The sequence below is a fragment of the Amblyomma mixtum genome, chromosome 2, assembly GCF_055824585.1.
Source record: "Amblyomma mixtum isolate Tamu chromosome 2, ASM5582458v1, whole genome shotgun sequence".
In the NCBI taxonomy this organism is placed as follows: Eukaryota; Metazoa; Arthropoda; class Arachnida; order Ixodida; family Ixodidae; genus Amblyomma; species Amblyomma mixtum.
In genome coordinates this window covers 270,231,046-270,252,636 of record NC_143013.1, presented here as the reverse complement: position 1 = coordinate 270,252,636, position 21,591 = coordinate 270,231,046, and the positions used below count along the sequence as shown (strand labels likewise).

General features: G+C 46.7%; 2 protein-coding genes across 3 annotated transcripts; one reads left to right on the top strand and one right to left on the bottom strand.

Annotated features, from left to right (window-relative positions):
• Positions 1–2,175: 2,175 nt before the first annotated feature.
• Positions 2,176–4,985, bottom strand: LOC149363992 (2-aminoethanethiol dioxygenase). The gene has a single exon (XM_089573980.1). The coding sequence runs from the start codon at positions 4,950–4,952 to the stop codon at positions 4,278–4,280; it is 675 nt and encodes a 224-aa protein (XP_089430106.1). The 5' UTR covers positions 4,953–4,985; the 3' UTR covers positions 2,176–4,277.
• A 165-nt stretch (positions 4,986–5,150) lies between these two features.
• Dbp80 (putative ATP-dependent RNA helicase Dbp80) lies at positions 5,151–20,615 on the top strand. Of its 2 annotated transcripts, XM_089573979.1 has the most exons (8): positions 5,151–5,412; positions 5,467–5,605; positions 5,678–6,127; positions 11,511–11,688; positions 15,420–15,446; positions 15,498–15,820; positions 17,098–17,289; positions 19,679–20,615. In XM_089573979.1, the coding sequence occupies exons 1-8, from the start codon at positions 5,350–5,352 to the stop codon at positions 19,738–19,740; spliced, it is 1,434 nt and encodes a 477-aa protein (XP_089430105.1). In that variant the 5' UTR covers positions 5,151–5,349; the 3' UTR covers positions 19,741–20,615. The 2 variants fall into 2 exon arrangements, with proteins under 2 accessions (XP_089430105.1, XP_089430104.1); XM_089573978.1 differs by having other exon boundaries at positions 5,152–5,412; positions 15,420–15,820.
• The last annotated feature ends 976 nt before the right edge of the window (positions 20,616–21,591 follow it).

Genomic DNA, 21,591 nt, shown 5'->3' with positions numbered 1-21,591 from the left:
CTGTGCAGGAACTTGCAAAGGCATGCAACTCGAATAGGTCACGGTGGGACAAGAGCTTAGTGACCAGGTGGTACATCTTGTAGGTTGTGTAGTTGAATTTGTACACTGGTTAGTTGCCACCTTTGCTGCAAACAAAATGAGGTTGTGCAGCCGATTTTTATATACAAAATGCAAGTGCTCTGGTGTGTGCATTGGTACTGCAATTGCACATGCGTACATACAAATGTATTTCATGGTAGTAAATCTGCTAGACAGTGCAACAGAGGATTCGACGCTGTGATGCTGATTAACTGCGGATTTATGCGCAGCAGTTTGAGTGCAGGCTGCAAAGAGCAACATTGTGCACTTCAGTGAGATGTACCGGTAGAAATATGAAAGCAAGGATGAAAAAACAGCACAGCAGATCCTTGGAAGTAATTAGCTGTGATTCCGTATGGAGCCCTGTGACTCCCACTAGCTTGAACTTGCTAGTTTTGCTCACAGTAACATGGTAGCAAGGCACAGAACATAGTAAAAAATAATAGAAGCATCCTTGTTAAACAGCTTCTATTTGAGTTGGTCTCAAAGTTTCTTCACTAGATTAGTAGACTGATGTTATTGGGTCCTCTTTGATTAGATATTTTTGAGCCCACACACTTGGCGAGGGTGAAATGGCCCTGCTTGTTTCAATTAGTCTTCGTAGTCTATGGATAAAATAGTGCAATGTATGCATTGTCGAAATGCTGCATTTCTGAGCAGTTAGCTTTGTGGGTGAAGATTTAACTGCCTAACACACTTGGCGAGGGTGAAATGGCCCTGCTTGTTTCAATTAGTCTTCGTAGTCTATGGACAAAATAGTGCAATGTATGCATTGTCGAAATGCTGCATTTCTGAGCAGTTAGCTTTGTGGGTGAAGATTTAACTGCCTAAGGATTAACTGTGAAGTTTTGTTGGCTCGATAATTTGTGATGTCAATGAGTTCGTGCAAATTAAGTTTAAACTGCCAGTTTGAACTTATTGTGCCTGAAGCTGCACAAGGAGCCATGCCTCATCACTGCAGCCCTGAAACTATCTATAGTTCTGTCAAGGGTCCACCAGGCAGCAGTCAAGGTACTGAACACTCGCTAAAAAGGGGAAAGTTGACCCCAAGGATTTTTCACGCATCTCTGATACATACCGTATTTACTAGCTTAATTTGCGCACTGTTTTTCCTAAAACTGAGGCTTCAGCCACTGCGGCGCGGTGGCTCAGTGGTTATAACGCTCGGCTGCTGACCCGAAAGGCTCGGGTTCAATCCATGGCAGTCGAATATCGATGGAGGCGAAATTCTAGAGGCCCGTGTACTGTGCGATGTCAGTGCACGTTAAAGAACCCCAGGTGGTCGAAATTTCCGGAGCCCTTCACTACAGCGTCCCTCATAGCCCGAGTCACTTTGGGACGTTAAACCCCCCCCCCCCCCAAACAAAAATTAAGGCTTCAAAAAAGGAGGTGCGCAAATTACGCATAGATTTCGCAAAGACGTCCAGAAAACTCTACAAAGGTCGTAACGTGCAATGTATATGGCATATTGCCATGTATAAGTAAACCTCCCAACTCGGCCCCTCGCTGGCCGAAAACACGCACACCACAGACCCGACCCGCATTATGTGGTTTGCGTGATGACATGACGCCACGTGTGCAGCGCAAAGCTATAAATGGGGAGTGATACAATCGCAAAGCCAGCAGTCGGAGGCAAATAGAGATGCAGCGCAGTGAAACGGCACTCTTGCACATGGCCCAGCTGATTAACGGCAACAGCCAACGGTTCGGTAAGTTTCGGATTCTGGCATGACGCATGCTGCAGAGGTTACCGGAAGATTGCTCTTGCAGCCGTTTGTAAGGGAAAGCGACCGCCGGCACGAGCGAGCTGGGTAAACGGTGCACAATTGACTTTTCTTTAACTGAAGTAATTTAGAAACAAATTACCAACTTTTTTTATACCACTTGCTCAGCTTTTGGAGCTGCACTGATCTTCCCGAGCCTGCCCTGCGTGCATGCTGATGTGCTTGTGCAGCAAAAAGCTCAAAATATGAGAGCGAAAGTTATTTTCTTAAATCCAGGGAACAAATCAGGGGTCCACAAATTATGCGAGTGAATACAGTATCTTCTGTACATGTTTAAGTTTGTGCTGTACGGCATAAAGACAAATGAGCGTGCTTAGACATGCAGGATTTTTATTTGTTTTAAAGATTACATGCAATGAAAGTTCCGCCTTGGTAGTGAACTATACGCATTCAGCACTTCTTTAATTGCGTGCTAATGACAGCATTCTGTATAACTGCTTTCACTTATGATCCGTAAATGTATTTCATTTATACCCCTCAATCACACGCGGCTTAGTTGAAGTTTAGTGTTGCATTGTGCTAGAAGGTGTTCCCTTGACATGTTCAGAAGCTGTTAAAAATAGTCGAATTATCGTAGTGCAGCTAAGTTTCTCGGTGATTCTAAGGGTAGTGAAGGCGTAGTTGGTGAACATGAATGGTAACGTTTGGTTTGGTTTGTTGGGGTTTAACGTCCCAAAGCAACCATAAATGGTAATGAAATAAGAAGCAAGTTTGTGTAAGGGTCGGACTAAAAGGGAGTTATTAAAGCAGTGCAACTGCACAAACTGTATTAAAAACACAGTTTAGTGCACAAGCTGCATACCTACACTTGCCATGCAGCACAAAATCATGTCCCCTCGCGTCCTCGTTTAACAAGACTGAATAATGCGCAGATTTACCTTTTTTTCCAATGCTATGGAAGTTGTGAAGATGTGCGATGAGGTTTGTAACAAAGGAATTATCTACTTTAGGCACAAGGAAATCGGCTCACTCATTCCATTTGCTGTAGCCGTACAATGGTCTGGTCATGGTTTCCCTTGAATTTGTTAAAACATTTTGGAAAAACAAAAAAATTAAACGGGCAGACTGTAGACACTATAGTGGCAATTTAATAAAATGGTTTACAGACAGTGGCCCGTGTCACTGCTATTAAGAAGCATACTTTGTTGGTTGGCTGGTAGATATTTAGGTGCCAGATCAACATTGGGTTTTTATGCATGCTGTAATAGGTCTGAATTGAATTCGACTACCCTCTCCTATTGGTCGCCTTTTCCTTGCGGACATTTTGACCAATAACAGCGGTGCTTTGCGACTGGTTTCAGACTGTGCTGAGATTGTGATCGTTCCGTAATTTGGCACTGATGTCCTTTCATGTGCCCCGAAATCTCAGCATGCTTTTGACAATTCTTCCGTGTTGAAATAATAGCAACAAAAGCAAATTGCAGCTTCACATTTCCTTGCCAGCCTGAAGGTGTGCATAAGTGCAACTGACTGTTGGTCTTCTAGTTGTGCAATGCATTTTTACTTTCTAACGATTTCAACCTCAGCTCGAAATAGATTTATTAGCAAAAGCAAGGCAGTAGAATGACTCATTCTTGCAAACAATAATGAAGCTGGTACAACTGATTTTTTTTTTTCCTTGCCTTTGTAATGTAGCAACAGTAATAGCAAACCTGGTTTCAAACCTACTTCTTGCATTGAGACAGAAAATTTCCGCTGTGCGAGCAACAGAGCAGGTATGTGGACTCAAGTCCACGTACAGTGAATCATTAGCACACACTCGTACAAATAAAAAAGCCATACCCGTAGCCAGACCGGTGGCATGTACAGGGATGTGCTGCAAACTTCTTGTGGCTTAAACATGTTTTATAAATGGCCGAATTAAAAAAAAAATCAGAATGGGCTTAAAGAGAATTGCATATCATTTATGTGACTGCAGTGAAGAATAAACTGCTTCATAACAGAAACAAAGCGTTATAATTAATAAATCCATATGATTTGTTGTGAACATTATTTTCGGCAGAAGCGAAGTAACAATACGCACGGATCAAAAAGGACTTCCTGGAAAAATAAAGCGTTTAGAAACACAAGGAGCACAATGATAAATTATCCCGAAAGAACTGAAAACCATTTTTTTTTTAATGCGCAGTTTTTCTCCTCTGTTGGAATTCGAATGCTGCACGCAGTACAAACATTGCTGGCTGTAGAGGTGCTCCGACCGCCGTGGGCATACACGTATTTAGTCCAACAAGAGTAACGAACAAAAAAGAAATCGCGTGGAACAAGTGAGGAGCACAAAGAGCCGGGCACGCAGAAGGGCCATCCCACGGGCTCCACTACGACGATCCTTGTGAACGATGCACGACCCGCACTTAGACGATGCACAACTGCAGGTTCTGACCGAGCTACGATGCGTAGCTCAATGCGCGCCCCTAATTACTCCGCCGAGGATAGATGGGGGGCAATGGGCGGTCCACGGTAAGTCGCATTCTCGCACCAGAAATCGCCCGGCGGCTCCATACGACGCAGGCGCACGGCGACCCCGTCCGCGATGGCGGTCGCGCTGTAGTAGTGGCAGTCCCGTACCTTGCCGTCGTACGGCGGTGCCAGTATGTCGAGGAAAGCGAGCGGCCCATCCAGCGCACGTATCTCGTGAAAGTTGCGTTCGGTCGGCGTCAGGCAGCAGGGCGCACTGTCCGAGGACACGGCCACGTCCGGGTGGCGCTCCGCTTCGAGCTCGTCGCCACTGGGCGGCCTGACGGCGCTGTAGCTGCTGATGGTTCCGGAACCGTGCAGCACTTTAAGGACACCGAACATGCCCGGGTGGTCGTGCAGCGGAATACGTTCGCCGCGTCGTATTATGAAGATGCTCATGCTAAAAGTCCGGTTCTCGTACAGGGGGATATACATGATGGGCGCCTCTCTGCCGCCGTTGGTGGCCTTCGACAGCGAATGCAGCAGCTTTTCGTCCAAGTTGACATCTTTGCAGGTGACCTGGCCGATAGCCCTCTGCAAGCGAGCGAGCCGATCACAAAAAGCTTCGTCCGAGATGAGGCTACGGGCGAAAGTCAGTTGTGCTTGGCGAGCGACTACCTGGATGAGCGCGGCCATGTTGACGCCGCCGTTCGCGCCGCTCTGCGACGTGGATGAGCCCAAGGGGAAGTGTAAAAATACGCAGCGCACGTTTATTATTTCGTAAAATTCGTACTGTAATCATGGCACACGTTTTCGCGCTAGTTAAAAAAAAGAACACCTTTATTACATGGTTGTTGGTGATGATGATGATAAGTGTTTGGGAGCGCCACCACCCAGCTTCCTTTTACATCGTAGAGTTTTTGTACACTGCTTACTTCGCCTGTTTCGGAAGAAATCTTGTCAATGCTGCTAACACTAACATCCACCCAGCCACCTTATCATTGTCAATCGCGACGTTCGGAACTAGGAGCGGAGGAAGCCTGCTGTAAATTCACTCTGAATATTGAGAACGGCCAATTGTGACTGAAGCAAAATGTCAAGTTGGGCGCTTGACGCCGATGAACAAGAGAAAGTTCTCTCGGGTCTGAGCAACAAGGTAGGAACCGGCGTGGTCGGACGCGTCGCAGTCCGCTGATGCATGGTTTTTCAGGTTAGCACCGTCAGCCTCGATGGGTCCGGCGACACACTTCGCAACGCCGATGGGGTCGGCACCAGCGACGGTGATAGTGCACAGCCTTCATCCGCCAACAACGACGAGCCCTCATCCGCCGCCAACAGCGATGAGCCCGGTAAGTGCTGTCAAGTACTACGTTTTAGGCGATCAGCACGACAACCACTTGACATAACTTCACTCGTTGCAGAGGTCTCTCCGGCCGAAGCGTCCCTCATGACGAAGATACTTCGTTCGCGGCTGATTCACTCTACTCACGACGTAGAGGTGCAGCGCAAGGATCCCAAGTCGCCACTCTATTCAATCAAGACTTTCGAAGAGCTGAAGTTGCGACCCGAGCTGCTGAAGGGCGTGTACGCGTGCGGCTTCGACCTGCCGTCCAAGATCCAGGAAACGGCGTTGCCCACGTTGCTGGCAGATCCTCCACAGAACATGATAGCGCAGTCGCAGAGCGGCACAGGCAAGACTGCTGCGTTCATTCTGGCCAGCCTGAGCCGAGTGCAGGAGGAGCAGCGCTATCCGCAGGTGCTGATCCTGTCTCCCACTTACGAACTTGCCATCCAGACAGGCGAGGTGGCCAAAAGGATGGCTGAATTCTGCACTCGCATCACGTTCTGCTACGCCGTGCGTGGAGTCACCTGTAAGCTCCCTTCCCCTTTTCGTGCTTCATTACGTTCGGTCGTGACATTTTTTTCTCTCGGGGGGTGTAGTTCGTGGGAAATGGCCGAAGTGTCAATACAGACAGAGCTGAACTTGATGTGGCATGAACTACCTTTCCTGGCTACAGCTAGGAAGATGCTCTTCGGTTCCATAGTTGGCGGAGGAGGAGAGGCGGCGCTGCGAGGGGGGTTCTGGGACGCCAGTGAGGAAATTGCCCCATAGTTCAGGTGCTTGAGGCAGCTGCAGGAGGGGGTGACTTCTATCCAATCTGTCAGGGGCCATGTGATGAAAGCCAGTATTATGGGCTGCCCTCAGTCTAGCTCCTCAGTCCCACAGAGTTGCTTAAAGAGTGGCTCCTCTGGAGTATTGAATTAGGCTGCCGTAATTACCTTGACCTCTTCAGGCCATGCTCCAAGTTAAGAAGGGTGCAGCTTTTCAGTTGGATATAATGCAGAACCACGGTGGATATTGGGACTAATTTTCTACGTCCATTTGCACATTCTTGAAACATTTATTAGCCTTTTCAGACGTGGTCTTTGCACCAAACTTGTGTGTGAATTGTTTAGTAGGTCTGTCCGAAGTGATTCAGGTTTGGGCAGGAGGTAATAGTAGTGTTTTGGACATGCAGAATTATCCCTACATTGATTGATTGTATTGACAGTGTTTACCCCTGTGTTTCAAAGGCTAAGTAATATATAAGCCGCTGCGGTGGCTCAGTGGTTATGGTGCTCGGCTGCTGACCCGAAAGACGCGGGTTCGATCCCAGTCGCGGCGGTCACATTTCAGTGGAGGCGTAATGCTTGAGGCCCATGTACTGTGCGATATCAGTGCAAGTTACAGAACCCCAGGTGGTCGAAATTATCCAAAGCCCTCCTCTACGGCGTCCCTCACAGTCTCAGTTGCTTTGGGGCGATAAACCCCATAAGCTAAAGCAAACCATCTTCTGCTGTTGTCCTAGAAGACCAGTGACCTTTAAGAAAACAAAAAAGCAGACTTGCTGAAGCCTTGCATTGACCTTTTGGCTAAGATCGGAGCATAGGAAGGTTTTGACAGTGTGGGCTCAGTATAGATAGTTTGCACATGTTGTCACGGGCGCATCATTTGGTGCAAAGGCCAGCTTCTATGCTGGCCTCTGTATGCGGCCAGTATGCGGGAACCAGTTGATGATAAGTGGATTAGCAAAACGCCCTGGTTTTCGCTACACTTTCTGGTCCCAAATACGGTGGCCACTGTGACGTCACTGCAAACTACATATAACCATTTAAGTCTCCATTCGACTACATAAGTATAGGTCTGACGTGCAGATTGAAAATGGTCAGGAAGTCTAGCTTTTAGAATATTGTTAACTTGCAGTCCACAATTGGGGCAAGAGATTATGGCTTCTGTTTACACAAGTAGCTGTTCAGGAGGGTACATTGAGTGTAAATGGCATCACCATTGCAGTCGAAAAACTCTGGCATTTATCATTTAGCTAAGGCATCATTCGTGCTGTATGGGTAGTGAGTACTTCCGTGTACATGTCCTGTCTGTGTGGTCATGCATTTGAGGTGGGCCTTGGAGAGTGTTTGAAAGGTGGGTGGAAAGGGGTGTGGGAAGAGGAAAAAGTTCGGGAGTATTTTTCTTGACTGGGTCTGCTTTTGTATGGAGGATAAGTGCGGAGCACCAAGTTTTTAGTGCACATGACTTCCTTGTTTTTTTTCAAAGCGACATCTAGATGTGTTCAAGTGCGTAGGACCTGTTCAAATCAACCTCATTGAGAAAGTAATTACTTTTGGTCCTGCGGTAGCTCTTACACAACAGAATAAGCATTGCATACTTCAGGTTGTCAGTGGATGGCTCAAAATGATTTAAGTGTTTATGGTGGCATAAAGGGACTGACGACAGATTTGAAAGCAGGCAGTGGCGTGCATTGTTTGGTGCCAGAGTGTTTGCCTTTCATGTGGCCTGTCTACACATAGTGCTGGCATTTTTGTAGTGTAAAACTTAGCAGTGCATACATTAGGACATAACAGTGCTACGAAGTACCGTTTTTGCTCGCATAATTTGCGCACTTTTTTTTCTTTAAGTTACGGCTTCAAAAAGGGGGTGCGCAAATTACGCGAAAATTTTCGGAACGCGTCCCAAAAAACGCTACAAAGGTCACAACGCGCAATATAGACCTTTTCAAAAAGAGGTCCGTGGGCGCTCTCACTTTGGTCACTGCGCCGTGCTCGCAGTACAGGAAAGGGTTGAGGATTAAGCTCCCCCACGTTCTCCGCACAGCCCAGAAAACCGTTTTTCCCGATTGTTGTAAGAATGTCTATATGCTGTATGTTGCCGCCTATATGTAGACCGGGCCGCCATCTCGCATCTCTCGCTGTCAAAAAAAAAAAAAAATCACTCCAAGTAAAACACGTATACCCCATCGCGCCCCGCCCCACGTTATGTAGTTCCCCGCGGGGTTGGCATGGCGGTGCGTGCGCAGCTCTGAACAATAAAGGCGTAACGATACAATCGCGAAGCCAGCGGTGGGAGGCAAAGGAGATAAAGAGCGCGATAAAACGGCGCCTTCGCGTGCGGCCCGGCCGACTGTACAAACAGAACAGCAAACGGTTCGGTAGTTTCGGATTCGGGCGCGCGCTCAACTGGTCGTCCGGGAAAGCGACAGCGAGCGAGCCGCGTAAACAGCGCATGATTCATGCCCTCGCCACTCGCACCTTTCGCAACCGCCCACGGCAGCGCGGCTGCGCCGATCTTACCAAGGCTGCCTTGCGCACACCCGCGTACATGCTTTTGGTCTGGCGCAGCAGTGAGCGCAAAATGTACGAGTAAAAGTTTTTTTTTTTTTCAAAAATCTGGGTATGAAGTTGGGAGCTCTCACATCATGCGGGGGGCACAAATTATGCGCGTAAATGCGGTAGTTCTGGGCTGTTGTGCACCCAGTGCAGTATGTAACTGCAAGCAGCTGTAACAGCCATTCATCTGAAAACACTCCGTGAATGTTGCCTCAAAAGCAGTATTTTACAGACAGAATGTGTGGCATCTTGAGTGTTGCAGATGTGTTCTGGTTTGTCATACCTGTAAAAAGGCGAGCACATGTTGAACATTACTGCAGATGATTCGGTCGTACAACCAGTGGTCGGGAGGCAGTTCGACCGTTGGAAGCATTAGCACAAGTAGCAAAAAGATGTGATGACATTTTGAATGCATTACGATAATTTTCAGATCTGCTTTTCTGCCGTATGGGAAGGGCATTGTGCTGTACTTGCATCATGATATTGTGGAGGATGGTTACACAAGCTTTTTTTTTTTGCTGTGCTGTTATTTCGGTATAATTTTAATTCACTAAATTTTGTGAGGTAGCCATAGATAAGGCCCCTAACTCTGTGGCGGAAAATTCTAAATTCCTCTGATTGGGAACAAAGAATCCGCGAAGTTCTGCATGAGTCAGCAAATAATGGTTCAGAATGCAGCTCGCGTCCTATTCGGAACCAGTAGTGTGGTTTTTTTTTGTCCTCAAGCTTTCAAGGTAGCTAAGGTGCCTTTGCCATCAGTCTTGAAAGCCGCTGAGAGAAGACAGCTTTTTAATGACCTCGGGGCAAAGTGTGCGGTGTGCAGGTGCAAAGGATAAGGTTGCTATGAATATAAGTAGAAGGCGGTGCAGGTTGTTGAGAGAGAAAAGGCACTGAGTGAGTTGACTGGAGTAGGGAAAACAAAGAAGGGCAAAGCGCTGAGTAGGGCCGGTACGGTGTGGTGATGGCAGGTGCATGCAATAAAGTATTGGAGGCTTGGCATTGGTCGATTATGGCACATGCATCTGAAGCATTACCTCTGAATAAGTAGACTTGTTTTCATATTTTAACTTGCTGTCGGTGTTTTTTGGGGGTGCCGTCGGCTATGGTTGGTCTGATCAGTTTGAGATTGCATTGTAATCGTGATACTTCTTTTAAAACTCTCCTCAGTTCTGAATCCCTCTTCGTGTTATATTCATGCTAATAATGTAAAATAGGCATTTTTTCATCACACTATCGTTCCTGCTGATGTCCATAACAGTAGCATAAAAAAAGAATGTGGCTGCTACACTGAATTCCGCAAAAAATCCTTAAATCCACGATTTTTCGCGGAATTGTAGGGAAACTAGGGGCCTTAGCCGTAGCTTCTGCTAAGGCTAGCCATAAAAAATTCAGATAATTTTTTCCTAGCATGTTGACCAGAACTCTTGCAGCAAAATGTCCTCGGTGTCAGGGGGTTGTTCTAAACAGCTTTTATGAATTTGGTTTATTTTCTGATATGTTACATGTGTGTAAGACGCAGTGGAGAAAGGACAGAGCGCATTCGATATCAAGGTGAACTTATGAGCCAGTGTGATAAATACTGTGCACTAAGCATGACCTGTAGAGGTTTACGTAGTGTCTAAAGGCTCATAAAGATGCTTATAGGCTACAGTTTGGTGAATATTTTGTGAAAGCTTCAGTCAAGCCCATCAGGTATCCATCAATGATTGGTTTTGCTACTCTTTGAGACATCATAATGAAACCGCATTGGAATATTGAAATCTTGCAATTTATCTTTCAGTGAGTTCAGGCTGTCACCATGGGAGCTGTGCCTATCCCATGGTGCTTTCTTTGCATCATGTGATGATGCAGATTTTTCGTGGGAAGTTTTTTGTTTAATTTTAGGCTATTTACAAAAAATTGTGATCTCATAAAGTAAGTTATTTGCAGTGTGCAGGATTTCTCACCAGTGTTCATAGCAAAGTGGCTATGACTGGTTTTGAAGTTGTCTTCCACCACAAGAACTGTTTTTGAGGTGCTGTTTGAATAATCCTCCTAGAAGCCATTCACAGAGCTGGAGATTTCTGTCGTGCATGACAAAAAAGCTGCTGGGTAATGTGAAGATAATAGCATGCTTGCTCAATAGTATCTTTGTGTGCATCATATAGCAGAGCCCTTTTTTTTCCTAAGCCAGCAAAAACCACCACCAAAAGGGCATTTGCTTTTTTTTTTTTTTGGTCTGTACTCTTGGCTGACGAATGTAGATGTTGAGGTCATTGGATGATATTTTATAATTGTGACGTTATCTGGGTCGAAAGTGGTCACGTGGTTATGCCTTGTGACAAGTCGTTTATAGTTGAAATTGTTCGTATGGGGTTATGTGGCTGTGCTTGACTGGGCAGGGGCACTTGGGGGGGCTCCAAATACTATACATTGGCTACTTGGGAATTTGCAGTGCCCTTGTGTGTAGCATGTTTTATGATGTGGAAGAGGTTGCAATGATCTAGGAGACAGTTGTCAAGCTGTAGTGGTGGTTGAATGTAAAAAGCACTGTGGCACTAGTTGTTGATGGCAGAATTTCATGGCTGTGGTTGTTTTGTCACTTTGCAGTCTCCCATGGAGAAAAGATTGAAGACCAGGTGATCCTGGGCACACCGGGCAAGATCATTGACTGGGCCTTCAAATTCAAGTTCTTCGACCTGTCACGCATTAAGGTGTTCGTGCTGGATGAGGCAGACATCATGATTGCACAGCAAGGCCACCACGACCAGTCTATACGCATCCACAAGTAAGCTTCTCGCGTTATTTCTGTTGTTACACCACCCTTCCCACTGCTACCCAAGCACAACACTTGCCTTACATTGTCTTAAGCTGCCTGCTGAAGAGCTTACACTACCATCTTAGATTACATCACCATCTGTGGATCTTGTTTCCAGCCATGGGGCAGCAGAGTTTGCGTTTGCTCGTGATTGGCTGTCAAAAACTCGGGCCTTTTTGCAGCCAGAGAGAGAGAGAGACTTTAATGAATACAGGAGAGGTCTGCCTGGTTATAAGCTAGCATGCCATAGCCATGTAGTAGCATGCACAGCATGCTACTACAGCGAGAGCTTTTTCGTTCTACCAGTTGTGAAATCACTGCAGGTCTTGCATATCGAAATGCTGCGCTCGGATTGGTCTGAAAGTCGGGGAGTAGCCAAATCTATCAACTCCATAGAACAGCACAACACGCTAAAAAAGAAATTTGCAGGGAGTCATTTGTAGCCCTGTTTTGATTCCCAGTAACTGATTTATTGAAGAACTGTTTATAGCTTGTGTTGCAATGTTGACTCGCAGGGATATTTGTTAATTTGAGTGGGGAACAAAAAGGCTAAGCAGGTGGGATGTGATATGCTCAGAATCGTGTCCCGCTTGGATGGATGCTGGCTTCCCACGCTTGTCATCGTGGAATACTGGCTGGCGTGGAGGTTCTTGTTGTTGGCCATGGCAACATCGCTGACACTGCTGAGAGCCAAGGGGGTTATTGCTTAAAATCTGGCTAGGCTCAGTTTATCCTTTTCTTTTTGTAAAGGCATTTAGGTAATGTAGGCCCCAACCACTGTTTCCAAGTATATTGTCCGTAACCTGGTTGCGGACAAGTTGTCTGAAGATGCCTTCTGATGCTGTTCTGTCTTTGAAAGAATTGCAGCAGCCTGCTTGAACCATTCTGTAGAAGGGACGGGCAATTCTTCTTTGACCTTGTCTGCTGTGTGACTAATCTCCATCAGATTTAATATCTTGTCATCTTATTGTCTTTGGGAATAACTGAAATACCGTATTTACTCACGTAATTTGTGCCCTCGCGCAATTCGTGCCTCCTGATTTATTACTCAGGTATAGAAAAAAAAAAGTTTCTCGCATATTTTACGCTCTCTGCTGGGCGAGACCACCAGCATGCATGCAGGTGTGAGCAAGGCAGGCTTGGAAGATTGCCGCGGTCGTGTTGCCGCGTGTGGCTGTGAGAATTGAGAGTGACGAGAGAACGCTGCTTTTAAGTAATACGACACCGCCGGCGCAAAACCGAGCCGAATTCACACCTACTGCGTGCTTAGGGCATGGGCGAGCACAGCGGACATTTTTGGCCTAAAGTGTGAGATTAGGGGCATGCCTCGACTGCCTTGATAGCCCATCTCCTTGTATCCTCCTCCACCTCCCCGAGAGACGCACGCGTGCGGAAACGAGTCGGCACCAGCTAAATAGCCATGAAGGAGATAACTATGGTAATAATGGAAAGGAATTTAAAAAAGTGATTGCTAGCATTATTTTCTGCATTGGAGCCGTGCAAAGGTGTACTAGCAGCTCTGCAACGGCTGCACCGCATCACTCACTCCTTTTCCGGATGCGAGAGCAAACATTATGTAACCTTCAGAGTGTGCGTCATGTCGGAATCCGAAACTACTGAATCGTTGGCTGGTTCGCCGCTAGTTGGCCGGGCCGCACGCGAGGGTGCCGTTTTATCGCGTTTTACTGTTATATCTGGATGATACGATCCCTGTTGATATGATTTCCGGATGATACAAATTCTTGAAATGTCCTGGCTAGAGTGCATTGTGTGCAATGGACAGAAATTTGGTTGTTACTAACAACCCCCTGCCATGCTGCAGATGATGTGAACGCGCGAGCCGTTACTGCACCCTCGAGCACCAAGTACTTGCGGTCCGTACATCGCCGACGGTGCAATCACTAGTTGCATGGTGTGCACTGCGAGTAGTGAACGGCGGCTCATGGCCCGTCATCGCTGATGTCGTGAAATGGCGGTGGCGCACAGCCATAAGTAAACCTTATCACCCGAAAACAGACCTGCATAAATTCTGCATGCAGATTTTGTTTGATTTTGTTTGTTTTTTATGGTGTATAAATCTCGGGTGTCACGAATACTTTTCGCGACCCATTGGGATTGGTATGATTGAGATTCTACTGCATCTTCACTTGCCTCTGACGACTGGCTTTGCGACTTATTATCGTGAGTTTATTGTTTTGAGCTCCGCATGTGCTGTCATTCCATCCCATGGGGAACTACAGAACAAAAGTGTGGGGTATGCGTCTACTTATCGGTATTTGAAATCTGCTTTTTTTTTTGGCCAGCGAAGGGTGCGAGTTGTGGGTTTGACTTATAATCGGAAATATATGGGTTATATTTTGCGTTATGGCCTTTGTAGACGAGTTGTTGAGGTCATGTTTGCAAAATTTCTGCGTAATTTGTGTACCCTCATTTTGAAGCCTTAATCTAAAACGATTAAGCAGTGTGCAAATTGTGCGAGTAAGTACTTTAAGTTACCACACTGTTGTTTGAAGGTGACACAGTAGTCTTAACTTGTATAATTAGTCATCTGCTGTTAGAAGGAAGTTCTTTTTAACCTTGTTTACAACTTGAGGAGGGATCACAAGTGTCATAACTGGCCCTATTTTAGGAAAATATTATCAATTCGACTCCCATCAGTTCGGAAATCTAGAGCATTCGGACTGGTGACATGGTCCTGGTGAACGCTGATGTAGTCTCTGATGCGGAACGATCCGTAATTCAGATAATGTGGGTCTAGCACCAGTTCATTCGAAGGGCAGCTGTCTCGAGGCGTGGCAGGCCCGGCAAGTGATCATTCAGGTATTATCGTCAAGCATGTGGTGCATGGTGCGCTGTTGCTCGTATATGCTGGCGCGCATATAGTGGCATGCGTAATGAAGATTGGAGGGTTGCTGTCGTTAGGCCTATAGTGGCCTAGAGATAGTGTGGCAGCATAGTTTCGCGGTTTCTCTTCCTGAGCTTTGTCACCTGCCCACGGTGATAGCAAGGTGATAGCCAGCTAGCTGAGCCAAGCTACGTGCTGTTTTGGATGCAGATTGGTATGTCAGTGGTCTGTTTTTATTTTCTGAAAGCATGTTGCTGGTCTGGGGCCGACGTGCATTTTGTTCACTTCCCTGGTCAAATGTTTAGGTCCTTGCACAACATTCTTCCAGTGTGTTCAAACTTCTCGCTTGTCACTTGCTGTTTGGTTCATGCGGTGAAGTGTCTTGCTGTGATTGCAATGCTTGTGAGGCTCCACCACCACCGCGTCACTATGTGAAGGAGGGCCCGAAGTCTTGTAGTACTGTTTTGGAGCAGTTCTGTTGAGGCATTGCCGGCAGTGTGCACACAGTAGAGCATGTAACGGAACTGCAAAAGATTGTTGTTGCCATGCAATTTTCCTCTCGTAAATAGGAGACCATTGGCAAGTTTTTCAACAAATAAATTTACTTTGGTGCGAACGGGGTTTTGCAACTTTTTGGGGGTCATTTGATAATTCAGCCTTCGGATAATTTGGGTGTTTTTCCTCGTTCCTTGTAGTCTGAATGAACTAGGTTTTATTGTAGTTATCTTTAGTGAGCAAAATTATATGAACCTGGTATTTTGATTGCTAAATTCAAATTTATGGATTCACTTATGCTGTGGCGCACACCTAGAATGTGGTTTAGAGTGGTCACGTCGGAACCTGCTCTGTCTTTCAGGCGCCTTTCTCCAACTTGCCAGATGATGCTCTTCTCGGCCACATACGACAAAGACGTGATGGAGTTTGCCGAGATGATCATCTCCAACCCGGTGGTGATCCGGTTGCGCAAGGAGGAGGAAAGTTTGGAGAACATCAGGCAGTACTACGTGGTGTGCTCCAGCATGGAAGAGAAGTTCCAGGCCATCTCCAATATCTACGGCGTGCTGGCGATCGGCCAGACCATTGTGTTCTGCCACACACGGCAGTCGGCAGTCTGGCTAGCTGGCCAGATGACCAAGGAGGGCCATGCCGTGGCTCTGCTCTCTGGAGAGCTCACGATTGAGCAGCGAATTGCTGTGCTTGGCCGCTTCCGGAGGGGCCTTGAGCGAGTCCTCATCACGACCAACGTCTGTGCCAGGGGTGAGTCTTGCCTTGGCTCTTTTCTGCATGGCCAGGTCTTTGGTATCGCGTGTATATATTACTTGGGCTTGTTGGTGATTCAGTGCTGCCTAAATAGTTTAGATAAGTCACACACGCGGAAATGTGGACTACTTTGAACGGAGGCAGTGGAAGGTCTGGTGAGCTGATGAAATGCGAGTCTAGTTATTGAAGATTGGGGCCTATATGTGCCTTAGTGGACACACCCTTTTCTTCTCATTTTTATTATTACTCAAGTTAATGTTATGCTTTCAGAAAACTGTTTGGGCTGATAGCTCAGGCTCTTTGAAGCGGATTGCTTTATTCCGGTAGTACTGCTGCCACCATAAGAAATCTTATTGTACATCCTCTGTACAATATCTAGGAAGGATAATATACTTACTTACTAAGAAAGAGGATGATTTACTAAGGTGAGGTAATGGTACAATGGGATGGGGATGGTTTTCTGGAATCTCTGGATCATCACAGTGTGTAGTTCTTTTCCTGTTGCCTATGCCTTCTAAGTGACCTTCATGTGTTTGAAATCTGCCCATAATTGGAGATGGACCAGGTAAATTGTTGTCAAGGGTGAGAAGAAGGGCCACTATCGTGATCTTTGGCATTCTCTTTAGGCCTGATATCCATTAGGTGGCCATCTATAAAGATGATTGTTGCACTTTTGGTTGTATGTGACGTGATATGTTTTAGGAGTCATGCACCCTTGTTGCAGCTATCTATACGTGCGAGTATAGTTCTGCTAATGTGGGGAGGTGCGTAATAGCTTTTGTGATAGCTGCGGTTTCTACCTTTTTTTAGAGAGTATTAGTACATTTACCTACTGTTCATAATATTATAGGTGTTGCAGTTAGTGCACATGCTGCATCCTTTCTCATGCTTTTAAATAATTCTAGCAGTAAGGCACTGTTGCACCACTGTTTGCTGGTGCTGCGATGGCTTGGTGGTTATGGTGCTCGGATGCTGACCTCAAAGACGTGGGTTTGGTCCCAGCCGTGGTGACCTCATTTCGATGAAGGCAATATGCTAGACATCCGTGTACTCTGTGATGTCAGTGCACTATAAGGACCCCAGATTATCGAAATTGTCAGGAGCCCTTCACTACGGCATCCCTCATTGCCTGAGTCGCCTCAGGACATTAAACCCTATAAATTAAACAACACCATTGTTTGCTCATGTTGCACATGGCCACCTGGTCCCAGATTTGTAGAAGTTGGGCTTAGGTGGACAAGTGCTGATCACTCAGTATGCTCATTCACTTGCAGGCATTGATGTGGAACAAGTGACCGTAGTGGTCAACTTTGACCTCCCTGTGGACATGAAAGGCCGGGCCGATTGCGAGACGTACCTGCATCGCATTGGGCGCACGGGTCGCTTTGGCAAGTCGGGCATCGCTGTCAACATGGTGGATGGCAACCGGAGCTTGGCGGTCCTTAAGCAGATTGAGGAGCACTTTGGTGAGTACAGTTTCCATCACGTGCAGTTGCCTTGTGATATTGCTGCTGTGGTGACAATACAGTGAAATCTGGTTAATTTGAGATTAAGATGATTCGGACTGCTGGACTGGCGGCGAAATCCCATGTATGTCGCAGTTAGTGTGGCGAAGCTTCCTTACTGCGATGCCAACGCCGAGCTATTGTCTTCTGCAGCCCATGGCACTTTAAGTGACCAAAGGCTGTTTTGTTGAGTGGATTATGGGATAATTTGACTTGTGCAATATGGGAGCTTCCACCAAAAAACAAAACAAACTTTCAGGTATCATCTTCGTCAGCCTGACTACGCCCACTGCAGGACAAAGGCCCCTCATGTCTCTCCACTTAACCCTGTCCTTTGCCAGATGTGCCCACTATGTCCCCGCAAACTTCTTAATCTCATTCCCCCCCCCCCCCCCCCCCTACTTTCTGCCGCCCCCTGCTACGCTTTCCTTCTCTTGGAACCCACTCCGTTACCCTTAAGAACCAATTTTTGTCTTGCCTTCGCATTACATGCCCTGCCCAAGCCCACTTCTTCCTCTTGATTTCGACTAGGATGTCATTAACTTGCATTTGTTCCCTCACCCACTCTGCCTGCTTCCAGTCTCTTGACAGTACACCTATCATTTTTTTTCCATAGCTCATTGCATTGTCCTTAACCTAAGCTGAACCCTTTTCGTTAGCCTCCACATTTCTGCCCCGTAGGTACCGGTACAGGTACCGTTGGCGGGTAACTGTGGCATTTCTCCTTCTTGGCAGCACCTTCACTTACTTGAACTGCTTTACTTGCACTACTGCGCTGAGGAGCATTTATTGCGAGGATGCTCCAATAACAACTGTGCGGAGTCACTGTGATCTGTACTTGTGAAAATTTGTCTTAACCAAGGAGCAGATGTGAAGCATATCGTAGATATTATACAGTTGAACCTCGATATAACGAAGTCCTACTTGCAGCCGAAAATTTCGTTACATCGCGAATTTCGTTACGTTGAGGTTCCCATGTTTCAGCTGTCAAAATAAAGTATAACTGGTTCAGGAACACTGCTTGTTGATGGGAACTTGTAAATCACTTATTGAGGAAATACGCAAGAAAATCGAGTAATAGTATCGCTAACAAGGGCACCGGATGTTTTTTTCTACATCAGGAGCATAATGAGTGATAGCAAACACCGCGACGGCATCATCTTTCACCGTGTGCGCATAGCGAAAGAACGAGCGAAGCGCCTAGTACTGAAAGCCGTCACAAGATGTCGCTACTGGTATCATCATCATCAGCATTGAACATTTGCAGCCTTGGACGCATCAGAGAAAAATAAAGAAAAATGTTCGCATCGCTCACGCCGGCGCGGTGGGATTGTGCTCGCGGCGCGGTTATACTCCGACGTAGCGCGTGCGCGCGCGGCACGGCCACGTCACGTCCGTGAAACAGCGGCGCCCGATCGCCAGCGTGTTCGGCGGCTACCGGCATGCTCTGACGGCGCCCGGCGCGGAATGCAGCCGGCTGCATTTCGCGCGGGCCGCGCCGAAGCCGCCCACCCAGAATGCACCGCGCGCGCCTCCCACGCCACGCCTCCCCTCTACCCCCTTCGCCACTCGCCTCCTCTGCCAGGGCACGTTTTTTTTTTTTTTCGCCGCTCACCCGTTTTAAAGGTACGACCACACTAGCTCCACGAGTTTGTCAACACTGAAGACTTTTTTTTGTTGTTGTCTACGAGGACATCGCACGCAAAAAAAAAGCGAACGGACGCTGCAAGAAAATTCCGGTTTGCGCTTTCACGTTCAGAGTCTACAGCTCGCCAGTGGCGTCATGGCGCGGCGCGTCTTGAAACTTCCATGCCGCGGGCTTTGCATGCGCACGACAGATGGCGCGGCGGTACGTTCTCGCAGATTCCCACACTGCCGGCAAAATTGGCGCGTAAAAGGGCAAATACAAACTGCGTTTCGTCTCGGCTAAACTTTTAGCTCTCATTCGATTGTCAAGGTAGCTCCTGGCACATGCATGCAATGCGCAAGGACTTCGTTACATCGAAAGTGCGGAGCAAAATTACTTCGTTAAATCGCGAAAAAAAATACATGGTTTTCAATGGGGAAGTGATTGGGAAATGAAAAAAATGCGTTACGTCGCGAATTTCGTTACATTGAGGTTCGTTACATCGAGGTTCGACTGTATATTTACTTTGATTTTATACAAAACCAACAAAATATTCTAGCACTATTAATTGTGTCTAAGAAATTGCCTTCACCAAGATTGTCTTTATGGACGTCTGCGGCAGTGTAAGAAATTAATCAGCCAAAGAAGGCAGACAGCTTGTGTTTTTGAAAAAAAGGTATCTGTGAAAGCCTTTGCTTCAAGTCTTGTGCCTTCATATTGCAGGGCGACCCATTCAGAAGCTGGACGCAGAAGACATGGAGGCATTAGAGAAGATTCAGAACTAAGCTGAAGTTTCATCTGTTATTTGTAAAGGTTTTTGTTTCTGTTGTGCCTGGAGCCTCATCATTGAATCAACATTTTTCTTCATCTTGGCCACTTGTGATACCGTGGACTTGCTGCAGCAACTGCAGCATCTGTATCCATTGGACTGTACAACTGCAGCATCTGAATCCATTGGACTGTACTCTATTGAGAGTGTTTCCACAAAGGGCTCTATAAATGTGTTTGTAGCCAGTGGCATTAACGTATGCAAGGTACCCACCTGTTCCGAGGACGTTGCTGCATCTCAGCCAGCCGTGTGTTGGGACTAGTGCTTCTTAGGCTGTGCCAGAAGAAACTGCTCCCCACTTTTTGGAAGCGAGGGACAGTATTGCAAGCAGAAGGGCATGTGCGTTGGCGTGGATGTTATGTGAAAGAGCTCCAAGGCAAACTGAAATGTTGCTTGAATCGTATGGAATGTTGATTAGAATCAAAATTTTGCCTGGGGGTGCTTTACAACACGACCCTGTATCAGCTATCGTGGCGCTTTTGTGTTGTGTAAAATTCCTTTGCTAAAGGTGAGCTGCATTGGGTCAGTTTGTGCGTTCACAATTTTGTCAGTTCCTGTGAACATATCAATGTCCTAATTAGTTTTATCTGCAATTTCACATTTTAATTGCTTATTATGTTGGAGCAGAGGATAATGTGCTGATCTTCATGTGCCATGACCTGGGGCCAAGAGAAGCAATTTTTGTTAAGAAGACCAGCGGTACATTTTAGTAGACTGAGGAAGAATGAGTTTATATGGGACATGGCTGATGTCCATGACTGTTGAATTCAAAAACTTGTGCTAAACAAAGATGGAATAAAAGCTGCGTTGACACAGGCACAGGTAAACTGAGTGCTGGGCTATGAATCTAAGCAGTACTGCCACTTCTGTTATCAGCAGCTGGCAATTGGTTGTTTGCTGCAGTTACTATTTTGTTTTAGCAGCTTAGTATCAGTGACTGCAAAAAATATTTTCTTTTCAGGACTCTGACATAACCCTGTTTTCAAAGGAAACAAAAAAAACTTCCCTGCAGAATATTTGGTGCGAGTAATTCTTGACAGTTAGTACGTGCAATAGGCTCACTCTAGCAGTTGCCTTTTAACCCTTGGCAGCCCAGTACTAAACCCTTGAGCCTTGACCACAACGGGTCTGGGTCATATTAGACAGTTTTAGTTTCCCGTACGTAGAAGCTTCACATACGTAGCATGCTTACGGGTCCCCAGTGCGCATGCGCAGAACATAAAGTGTCTGCGGGGGTCTCACGGACGTACGTGAGGTTCGGATCTTTGCGTTGTGGTCTTCACATTGCTTGCGTATGTGCTGTTGGCAAGATGGCGGCGCCCTGCCAGCCTGCTTCACAGAGATAACAGCTTCGTCGCTAATCCCTGGACGTGGTATCGTGCTGTAAACTTTTGCATTTACCATTAGTTGGCCCATTCTTGCTCTCGCGTGAAGTTTTAGGTGATAACTAGCTTTTGTTTTTCATATAGAAGTCAGCTTCAGCAGCTCCTAAGCCTGACGGAGCGTTTGTGGTCATCATAGCAACAGAGACCGAGTGTGCCGAGGGTCTAGCGAGACCACGCGAGGCTCGAAACATCGCGGGATATCGCGAGACCCTCGGCACAGTCAGTGGGAAAAGCAAAACGGTGCATGTTTGGGCTCCATACACGCACGTTGTTAACAGGAGTCCGACACCAACACGCCTTCGCTTCTACAGCCGCACTGTGGCTTGGCCTGGCTCGGTTCCAAGCAGCTCAACTAAACAAAATTAGTTTTGGTTATCTGTACTAGATGGCGCGGGCTAACGTCCTAGCGCATTTTTTTAGGT

Excerpts from the sequence above, each read along its gene's own strand:
- Dbp80 (XM_089573978.1), top strand. The coding sequence starts at position 5,350 with ATGTCAAGTTGGGCGCTTGACGCCGATGAACAAGAGAAAGTTCTCTCG. Across the intron at positions 15,821-17,097 it reads GACCAACGTCTGTGCCAGGG|GCATTGATGTGGAACAAGTG; the intron begins GTGAGTCTTGCC and ends ATTCACTTGCAG. Across the intron at positions 17,290-19,678 it reads GCAGATTGAGGAGCACTTTG|GGCGACCCATTCAGAAGCTG; the intron begins GTGAGTACAGTT and ends TTCATATTGCAG.
- LOC149363992 (XM_089573980.1), bottom strand. The coding sequence starts at position 4,952 with ATGGCCGCGCTCATCCAGGTAGTCGCTCGCCAAGCACAACTGACTTTC.